Below are 10,320 nucleotides of genomic sequence, written 5' to 3' on the forward strand. Positions count from 1 at the left end.
TGGAGAAAATTTACATGCATAAAGACTCAAGTCGTAAAAACTTTTATAGATAAAGAGTATTTAGGGGCAAGAAACATTTTAAGAAAAGAACGACATATTTTACACAAAAACAATACAAAGTCATCAATACAGTTTCATCACAAAATGTATGATGGACTTATCTACAAAATTTTCAATGACATAACCATTCCAATTTCCAAAGTGTACTAAATAAATATCGAAAACAAAATTTGGAAAGTTTATTGCAGTTAACAAAAATAAAACAAGCACAATGTTTATCCATCTTAATAAAGGAAGAGCAAACATATAGACCATAACATTCATTCTTGCAGAAAGGGCTTACGAGATTCAATAGCCATCCTAAAGTCATGCAATAAAATGCTCAGATTGTTCTTTGCGTCCATGAAGTGAAACCAAAACAAAAATTAATGAAGATTTAAAAAAAACAAAATCAGCCTGCACTTAATGCTAAATATTTGGTACAGACAAGTATAAATGGGGCGTGTTGAACGGCAGATTCTAATTTTCTCTATTACTGTCTTGATATACACTGATACTTCAACAATTAAAACTGTTATTAAAACCACCACAAGTAAAACAAATACTAGATCATTTTACAGGGCTACATTTTGAACTGCTGTGCACATGAAATGCATTTATTTTTCTGATCTAGCAAAGCGTTTTAGTTTACATTTTCTACTGTCATATATGTCAATGATCTATGGCAGTGGTTCTCAAAGTGTGGTCCGTGGACCACTAGTGGTCCGCGGGCATAAGTCAGGTGGTCCGCGGCTGACAGTCGTCATATGTCAGCAAAGTGATGTTTAAAGTGATGCATTCCTCACATTAACATTTTAATTACAAATAACGAGGTAGTTGTTTATCAACTTATTACTATACTATTGTCACAAAAGGACATTTAGTTTTGAATTGTAATGAAACCAATGCGGCAATTTAAATTTGAAATTCATGGTACAGAGTGATTTTTAGGCCTTGGTGGTCCGCCATATTTTTTACTTAAGTAAAGTGGTCCGCGGTCCGAAAAACTTTGAGAACCACTGATCTATGGCACAATTGCAAACTACAGATTTGGGTTTCCTTAACCACTAAATAAAATAAAAGTTATCCACAATTTACAGCATTTGCTGAAAACAAATTGGGAATTCCAATAATTCACAATGTTTTCCTGTCTACAAGATCTCAAATTCACAGAACATGTGAAAAAGATGCATACACAGAATTTCTTCCTAATGAGAAAAAAAAAGATTGGTTATTATGAAGATGGATATCCATAAGCTGAAATATAAAGAAATCACTATGCAGGATACAAAAGATATGTACTTTAACCCTCTGTGCTAAATTATACAGTTTTAAAGAGAAAAAAAAAAACTCTTCCATTAACTAAAACCCCAGTGGGTCCAATCTTCGAATGAAAACAGTCACTATTTCCACAAAAGACCGGTCGTATAAGTCATAGAAGTTCTCTTCTCACAAGGACCACAATACACCAACAAACATTCAAGAGAAAACTTGGCAGCAGACAAGATGTTTATAGCCTAATGGGATTTTCTCCCTTTAACCACTTAACATTTTGTCAATGGCTTAGGTTTGGTGAGCAGTGTGTAATTTCCTGGTTGTGTTGATTTACTGTAGGGCTGTATCAGTTACTGATTTCACCGAGTATTTTGATTTCTCAGAATAAATATTTGTGAATGCCATTGTTATACTACAATTTAGCAAAATACAACAATTAAGTACACTTAAAAGCATAATAGGTAAATAATGTTAAATATTGAGTAGTTTTGCACCTATTCATATTTAAGTGTCAATAAAATCATTATTTTGATTTGTGCTCACCTATTTTTACCTGGACACTTCCTGCATGCTTATCAGTTCATTTACTTAAAAATTTTTATGCAAATTTGCCTTACATTCACAAAAATCCACAATTTTATAAAGGTCTTTCTAAATTATTTTAAATCAAGCTTTGCTCAAAGTTATAGATAGAAATGCATAAAAAACTAAATCGAATATGCCATGCACGTTTACTTTATCCAACAAAGGCCACAATCTAACCAAGAATGAGTCAAACATGACTAGTCCCTCCCACTGTACTTACACAGCTGAGCATGTGGAGATATTAGGTAAAACAACAACAGTAAAGACAACCATCTTTTAGATAAGTTTTTAGAAAGCCAGAGTACAGAAGAATGATCCCTTTATTTTGCATTGTCTCAAACAAGAGTTTTTATCACAAGCAAAGTGAAGGTAGTAGCATCAATGAAAATTGAGGATGAAGGGTAGAAAGCAGGAGTGGTGGAAGAGTAGATACGAGATCGAGACTAAACGAGGGGACTTGGATGGGTGGTAGAGTGACAATCAAGACAACGGAAAGCAGCCTTCAATCCCTTCTTTTACAAATAGTCCTGTACTGACAGTAAAGATTAAAGAAAACTTCACGCAAAGACTTGCTTCTTTGTTAATAATATATTTGTAAAGAAACCTTGATGCCAGGAGAGACAGGATGTGGAGGAAAACATTAGGCAATGGTGATTAAGGAATTTCCATAACTAGTGTTTCTGGTGGACTTGATTTTGAAAAAAAAAGGTTAACTACTTATGGTAAATATTCTCTTCTTGTAGTACTAAAGATTCAACTTTGTTTAAAAAGTTATACTTGGGACTAAAACTGGTATTTATCACTTGTAATCAGTTTAACATTCAGATATCTACTGCAAAATATCATTCAATCTACTGACAACTCATGCAAAGTTAGCCCACTGACTCAAGATATGTTAAAGTTTAGTGGGGCTGGATAGGACACTCTATGCGCAAACCTGTTGACACCATTGCCTGGTAGGCGCTTGACTGGAGAAGAGTTGGGAGGCCAAAGCAGACTTGGAACAGTAGAGAGCGAGGCAAAGGATACTGGAACCACATGGGCCCAAATGAGGAAGGCTGCGCAAAACCAGGTCTCCTGGAATTGTTGTGGCTCTATGCTCCACAAGAAGTAGCAAGGAATAAACTAAATCTAAGCGTTTAACTCCTCTGGTGCAATGTTATATTTCCAAAGATTATAGGTTCAAGTGTGTATTACAAATCTTACCATAGGTGATGCTGTAGATATTAGTTGCAAACTTGAAGTGATGGATATGAAGATCTTTTGAGACATGACGATGAAGAATATTTGATCCAAAAATAGGTAAGAATAATATCCCTGTTGAGCAAGTACATTCTGAAATAGTGAAGTTGACAGCATGAATGTTGATTCCAAAATGTGGACTGATTCTTGCCAAAACACCAATGAGTACAACCAGGAAATCTTTCAAAGGAGTACCAGATGCACAGACAATATTCAATGGTTCTTGGCTGTATCATCATTTATCATATGGCCTTGGCACGTTGAGTCTGAAAAAAAAAAAAAAGAGAGAAACTGCAAAAATTAGTTTCATAGTTTTGTCCATGACAATCCACATTGTCATGTGTGAGAAAAGAAACAAATTTATTTGCTGACACAATCTGGAATGAACAGCTATAAGAGACTGCAATATTTTCAGTAACAAACTTAAAGTTCTTAAGGATAATATACTAGAATGCTACGATTTTATGTGATACTATACTCCTCTACCATAACGAATGCTTTGTATACTGACAGCTATCAACTACTTTTTTACTTGAAGCTGCCAGCACGTAAATGAACATTTACCATAGTAAAAACAAAAAGCTGTTGCACGTAGCTAAAGTATCACTGAAACTGAAAGCAAATCAAGCATACCATCACAAGATAACACCAGCAAAATGAATCACACTTGAGACATGTCGTTATGGATAACAGGTGTAGTGATGATGGCAGTTTGTTCTGATATGCTGAGAATGTTGGATCCTGGGCCTTGGTTGCTTGCATTCAAGTTAAACAGCGATAGTCTGTTCATCTCACAGGCTATGCTTGCTTCCCTTAGCACCTTGGGGGTTAGGAAATCAGAATTTTAAATTCTCTTTCAAGACAAACCAGATACTATTATGTCACACAGTAACCTCTTTTAACCACACATATTTTCTCTCCTTAAGTGTTAGTACCCCTGTCTTGTAGTATTGCTGTTAAAGGATTATCTCTATTATCAAATCATAACATAAAGATAGCACTCCATGCTAAGACATCATCATCCATCCCTCGACTAGTATATCACTGAGACAAAATAAGGTAAGGATGATGGAAGTTAATCTGTGTCATGTCATCTAATAACTCTCAAAGAAAGGGAGAGGGGAGTTCCTAAAAAAATTTCCATGACTCTTCAAGATGGCATACATATTAAAAGCTGCTACAATGCAGGTAACTATAAGAATACCTTAGTTGCTAAGTTAGCATGGAGTAAAGAGCAATTACCACACAAATAACTAATAAAATAGCTTACATTACATCTCACTTCTCTCAACTCTCAATAGCATTCCAATGCACACACAAAATCTCTTTGCTCACATGTTTGAAATGCTATTTAACATGCCATCTAAATCTCCTACATGGATATGCATACATTATTTGCCCAGCATAACATTCAATTTTTTTAGATTAAATGTTTGTTGGCACAATTCATTATGCTATAGCTTGTAGTGAGAGGCAGTGGTTCAAACAACAGGGTAGGACATTATATACTTACTCTCAAGTGATCTTCAACATCAGCTAATGACTGATCAATCCAATCCAGCACTCCTGACATGTGGCATGCATTTTTTGTCACCAAGACCAGATGACTCACCGACAGCACAAGAGCAGTACATCTACACACACACATAAACACTGAGAACAACTGTGGTAATGTTATACTAGGAACACAAACCATTTAAAATAAAAAAAATATGCATCTCAAAACTTTCTGCTGCAAGCACTGGAACTAAAGAGGGTCAACAAGAGAGCCTACTAAGGCAGGAAAGTGAAGCCACACTGTACACATTCCACCCATTACCATCATTCTTCTTATCAGGATGTCAGGCAGTTCATAGCGCACAGTGCCGAGTTGTCAAAACTATCTAACTATGTGTTTTTGCTTGTTTTATTTTCTGAAAGATGTAGAAAGGTGAGTTAGCAGCACTTTCCTTCTTTAGGAGAATTAACAAGTCACATTAATCATTGATTTTGCCACATATGCTGCTGTTAAGCAGTTTCACTGCTCATGTTGTCATTTTCAGATGCAAGAAGTGGGTGTGGAATAGGCAAGGTGATCTCTTGGGCCGGCCGGCTAGCCAGCGTCGAACTTGCATGTAAACTATGCTCTCTGCTCTTTTTTTTTCAGCCAAGCAAATTCATGAACCCCTTGAACAAGCACTGACAGCTGATCTGGTGTTCAGCTCCAACCATCTTTGATGTATTTAATCCACCACTAACAGTAAAGCAAAGACTACCGCAAGAAAATGATTTTTCAACAAAAGGAGCAAATGAAAGAAAAGTAAACAAATAAAACACAATGAAAGAGATGAATATCACAAGTAATAAAACTAATGCAAACTAAGCATTCATACAACATTCATCAAATACATTTCACAGTATGACTGCAATACCGGAAATATTTTCAAATAATGTTGGAAAACAGTGGACAGTTTATTTAAAATTGGGACATACCACTGGCATCTACATCTCACTGTGGTTCCCTAAACCATCTGGTTCAGCTGCAGAACAAACTAGCATGAAAGAAACATCCCCCTTCAAAACTACCGCTCAAAGTGAAAGTAAAATCTCTTCAGCAGAAATGTCGATGATTGCTTAAGAAAACAGTAAAGCAAAACACCCAGAAATCACAAGGAAGCTTTGCTTAATTCAGGATTTAAAGAAATATTTTCCTCCTGCGCCATTTACAACTGTTGCTACACAAACAAGATTGTCTGGAAGCAATCGATGGACAACCAGCACAAAAAAAATTCCTCGGGCTTGCACTTACACATACAAGCTTAAAAGCATAAAAAATGCTGTGAAAACTGTTTTACTTGCCCTCAATAATAACAAATCAAAAAGCCATACAAAATATTAACGTTTCCCAGGGTTTAATAATATTTTGAAGCCTTGAAGAAAAACGTGTCTGCTACACAGCATGGAGGCAAGGTCTGTGATGTCGATTTTGATGAAATAACAACAAAGCACCACCTTTAGAAGAAGCTGGTGTCCTCCCCAATGTGCTCCAGTGAAGATGCAAAGCATATCCTACAGCAGAATACTTGAAACATTTTCTTTTTGTTTTCAAAATTAGAGAAGTTGTCAAATTGAAATATGATTTTCAAGAGGTATGCAAGTGTGTGCGCCTGACACCCTTCTGTGTGTAAACCAAAGTTGCCAGTGCATGGTCGTCAGAATAAAGGTGCCACACACCTGAGTGACTATAAATGTTTACTTTACCAAAAGGGGAGTGGCCATGTGGGCTGCCTGACTTCAAGCTCTCAACAGTGGGCTCTCTTGTTCACCCTCTTTGCTCTAACCACTATGATACCTCCTCAGTTTTACTAATTAAAAATCATTTTAGCAGATGCATATTAAAATATCAAACTCAATACAAAGTACTTCAAAATTTTACAAACACAGAACTTCTGTTTTATTACTACAATGTATTGTGTCTCACCTTGCCTCCAGAAGCCTGGGATCTAATGGTGGGTACATTGATTTGACTACTTCATCCACTCGAGGGGAAATGCGCTTAGCAATGGTCACAAGGTCTGTCTGTGTCTCTTGTGTGCGTATGTTCTGTGCATTTCCCATAGTCATTCCAACTAATTTTTCTGTAAGATGGTGACATGTCTTCAGAATTGACAGGCAATGTGGGATCAGCCCTCTGTAAGCAAGAATGAAAAGCAAATTAAGCAACTCACATGTCAAAAGCTTAGTTTGCTGTTTAAGCACAAGTTACAAAAAAGTTATAACTGAGCTATGGCTAACGCAATGAAACAGTTGGTGATGATTATTATTATCAATCACTCAATTTAGTGGAGAGCTAGGTAGATAAATTGCTCTGGTACATGACATCAGCTATGGATGTTAACAAGTATACAGTAAAATACACAAAAGTAAGGAAAATATAAGATTTTGTTTTTGGCTTAATCAGCTTCCTTGAAGACTGATGTGTGAGGGGTCTGAGGTTATGTGACAAAAGCCCATACTAGTTTACTCTATGTCATCAAAATATGAATACAAAATAGATTAAGAAAATATTTGAGGCCATGTATGAAGTAACATACGTTGCATCATCCACCCACTGCTCGTTATCCAAAATTTCTTCCAAATGTGGATTAAACTGGACATCATCCATTTCAACATCTGATGCAAGCTGTGATATTCCATCTGCAGAGCCTATCAACTGAACATCAGGCCTATTAAACAAACAAAAAACCCTATAATAGCAATATTATCAAATAGTTAAGACTAAAAGCAATCACTCTGCATTCCACATATTTTATATGTTTTAGAATGCCTCCTTCTCTGGAGTATAGGGTTTTACTTTTTTCCTCCTCTCTTTTTCACTTGTTTCATGAGAGAGATATATGTTTCATGCCATTATCCTTATTCATTAGCCATATTTCTGCAGCCATTCAAAATAAACTGTAGTGCCACTAAGCCGCAGTGATTGGGGTCCAAACTGCTTAAGCATGGCTTAGGTGTCCGAGGCTTAAATACTTTTGATAATGCACAGATTACAATAATGAAAAACTATATGTGTTTTGATCACAATCCTTTCTCAGGTATTGATTTGAGAGTCGTCATTTTGAAAGTAGCACCATAACCTAAACATCACGATATTGCATGCTGCACATTAATCATGATGAGCAGTCTTAAAATTTAAGAATAACAAAACACATCAAATACATTTCCAGGTCTGTACAATCCAGAGTGTTAAAAATTGAGATCCAAGCATTTTGCGAGGCTTAAGTGATTTTGCAGATTACTGGACTGCGGCTTAATCGCCCTACACTGTACAGGTTTCTCTGGGCATAGGGTGTTTTTATATTTCTTTTAACTTGCAATCTTGATCTATGTTTCTTTTACCATCTTCTGCTTCACTGTCCACATTTGTAGATCTACAAACCACCTAAGTAGTGCAATCACATGATTTCGGTTTCTTCCAGTCTTTGTTAACTTTGTTGTTGCCTTATCTATTTATTACGTAAATCCACAACAAAGTTTCAAATCAACAAAAAACAAAGCTTAGAAAAGGACAAACTAAAGTGCTTCTTCATCATTAAAAATAAATGCCCAGATCACTTATTTGATAAATCTGGTTAAAGCATAAAGATTGCATAAAAACATTTCAACTCCACAACAATATTTCATTTTAATAAGTGAATTCTAGCAACAATGTTTTTCTTAATTCTTGTTGCATACTGACATTATAAAAGTAAAGGTGCAAACAGTATAAATTTAATCCATAATAAAACACTGGCTGACCCATTTCAAATTTTACCTGCCACTATTTGCAGTAAATATAAAGATTATGGTATGAGTTTAATACAAAGATAACTCAAACAAAAAACTACATAGTACAGTTAATATTAAGAAATGACACTAAGGTTTGGCAATAAATTCAGGGAAGTCTGAAACAAAATTGTTACAAACCGAGTCTCTTTATGTTGTTCTGTGATGAAATCTGGACGGCGACATCTTTGCCGGCATACAAACACCAGAGCTAACAGAGCACCAAGGAACACTGCACTCAACACCCCAATTGCTATAGCAACCACTAAATCCATCACTGGATTTCCTCAACACTTTGTTTTTAGGACCTTTCAAAAAAAATAAAAAAGCACCCAATAATACTGTAAGTTATTAATATATGAACAGGTAGCTTTTAATATGTGTAATTTTAAAAAATATGTTCATGTTTCTGGATGTGTAAACTTTAAAACTAAATGATACAATTGTTCTGCACTGAAGACCTGCTTACAGTCTTGAGTACATTTCTGTTGCTGCTTTAGAAGTAAAACATAGCATAAATACATAATAAACACAATCACAATAGTCATATCCTTGTAAATCCCTGTCATTTGTGAACTTTTAAGGGTCCTTTGTGTTTCAAATTAATACATGAATTTATGACAGAATAAAAATATAATCAAAATGTATGGCTTCAAGTCTGTCCACTACTTACCAGAAAGAATGGCCGGACAATAAAAACAACTTTTCAACTTTGAAGAGTTCCATGAAGGAATACTGTTTAACAAGACCTGCCACTGTCAGAAACACTTTAGATTTCCTACCTCTGCAATCACAAGATTGTTATTATGTTTTAACAAGAACAAATAAAAATTAAAACTAAATGCTGCTTACCACAAAAGACGTAGAATAACAATAATCCTAAACGGAACCAAAAAAGACTCACTCACTACCTCTAAAATAAGAAAAAAGTGTAAAAATTACCACGATGTTAGCGTCGCTGAAGTTTTTTTTCCCCTAACCCCAGAAAGTCGAAGCTTTAAGTTTTACACACTACAGATGGTCACTTCTGTTGTCACATAAGTATGTCCGGCTACAAACCTGAGAACTGCTAAATAAACTTTAATATCATAGTGAAGCGATAAATTTAATATGCTTCTTGTCATGATGCTTACCGTTTAAAATGTACATCCTAGTACTTTCATAAATTTAAATTTATCATAAAAGCAAGGTGTGTCTTGTCCAGCCCCTCGTTGAGCTCTTTGTTAGAAAAGCTCGACAAACTTGTTGAGTAGTTTCCCTTCGTACAATCTTAACTGTTGCAAAACTTTTGCAACTTGACTACTCACACAGGTATACTAAGTTTTCAGCTGATAAATTCAAGCCTCAACTCACCCACGCATTACATTCTGCGCACAAAAAGACCCGACTGAGCATGCAACTTTACTTACTTATACATTCTTGCATCAAAACAAACAAATCAAAATGGCGAGAATTTTGTATACTCTCAATAAAATTTATTTCAGAATATCGCTGTGTTTAGAAAATTTATGTACTAAAGATCAATAAGTACAACAAAAGAATAATATGCCAAAACTTTATTCATAAATGTATGATGTTATTTTTCGTGTTAGAGGAAATAAATTTCCATTTTGAGTTAGAAGAGAGTAAAGATGGAGAATGTGCGTGGTCCATGGCACTGGACTTATGATGCATTTTTTTCACGCGCTCGTATATATGGATATATTCGATTACGTTATTTTTCTGTCGCACTTGGCCAGTACCAACATTTAACAGTACCAAATACGACAGACAATATAGTTTAAGAAGGATTACATTGACGAGTTATATGCTTTTGTATACTGAGACAATTACGCGCTCGACGTCCCTATAATTAAGTGCTTGTACGAGTGTAAG

At 35.4% G+C, this 10,320-nt stretch overlaps 1 protein-coding gene across 3 annotated transcripts; it reads right to left on the reverse strand.

Moving 5' to 3' along the window:
- Nucleotides 1–1,181: 1,181 nt before the first annotated feature.
- LOC112564232 (transmembrane protein 98-like) lies at nucleotides 1,182–9,911 on the reverse strand. 3 transcript variants are annotated; one of them, XM_025238906.1, is made up of 8 exons: nucleotides 9,855–9,911; nucleotides 9,119–9,229; nucleotides 8,587–8,753; nucleotides 7,215–7,346; nucleotides 6,602–6,811; nucleotides 4,655–4,775; nucleotides 3,775–3,961; nucleotides 1,182–3,407 (listed from the first exon to the last, which is right to left on the reverse strand). In XM_025238906.1, the coding sequence occupies exons 3-7, from the start codon at nucleotides 8,718–8,720 to the stop codon at nucleotides 3,803–3,805; spliced, it is 756 nt and encodes a 251-aa protein (XP_025094691.1). In that variant the 5' UTR covers nucleotides 8,721–8,753; nucleotides 9,119–9,229; nucleotides 9,855–9,911; the 3' UTR covers nucleotides 1,182–3,407; nucleotides 3,775–3,802. The 3 variants fall into 3 exon arrangements, with proteins under 3 accessions (XP_025094691.1, XP_025094693.1, XP_025094692.1); XM_025238908.1 differs by having other exon boundaries at nucleotides 9,799–9,889; XM_025238907.1 differs by lacking the exon at nucleotides 9,855–9,911 and adding an exon at nucleotides 9,579–9,791.
- Nucleotides 9,912–10,320: the final 409 nt, after the last annotated feature.

Source organism: Pomacea canaliculata, linkage group LG5, assembly GCF_003073045.1.
Source record: "Pomacea canaliculata isolate SZHN2017 linkage group LG5, ASM307304v1, whole genome shotgun sequence".
Taxonomy (NCBI): Eukaryota; Metazoa; Mollusca; class Gastropoda; order Architaenioglossa; family Ampullariidae; genus Pomacea; species Pomacea canaliculata.

What these genes read in the sequence shown, in the direction of transcription:
- LOC112564232 (XM_025238906.1), bottom strand. Translation starts at nt 8,720, where the DNA reads ATGGATTTAGTGGTTGCTATAGCAATTGGGGTGTTGAGTGCAGTGTTC. An exon ending in GAACAACATAAAGAGACTCG is followed by an intron (nt 7,347 to 8,586) that starts GTTTGTAACAAT and finishes TTTGTTTAATAG; the next exon opens with GCCTGATGTTCAGTTGATAG. An exon ending in CCCAGGCTTCTGGAGGCAAG is followed by an intron (nt 4,776 to 6,601) that starts GTGAGACACAAT and finishes GTGTGTGTGTAG; the next exon opens with ATGTACTGCTCTTGTGCTGT.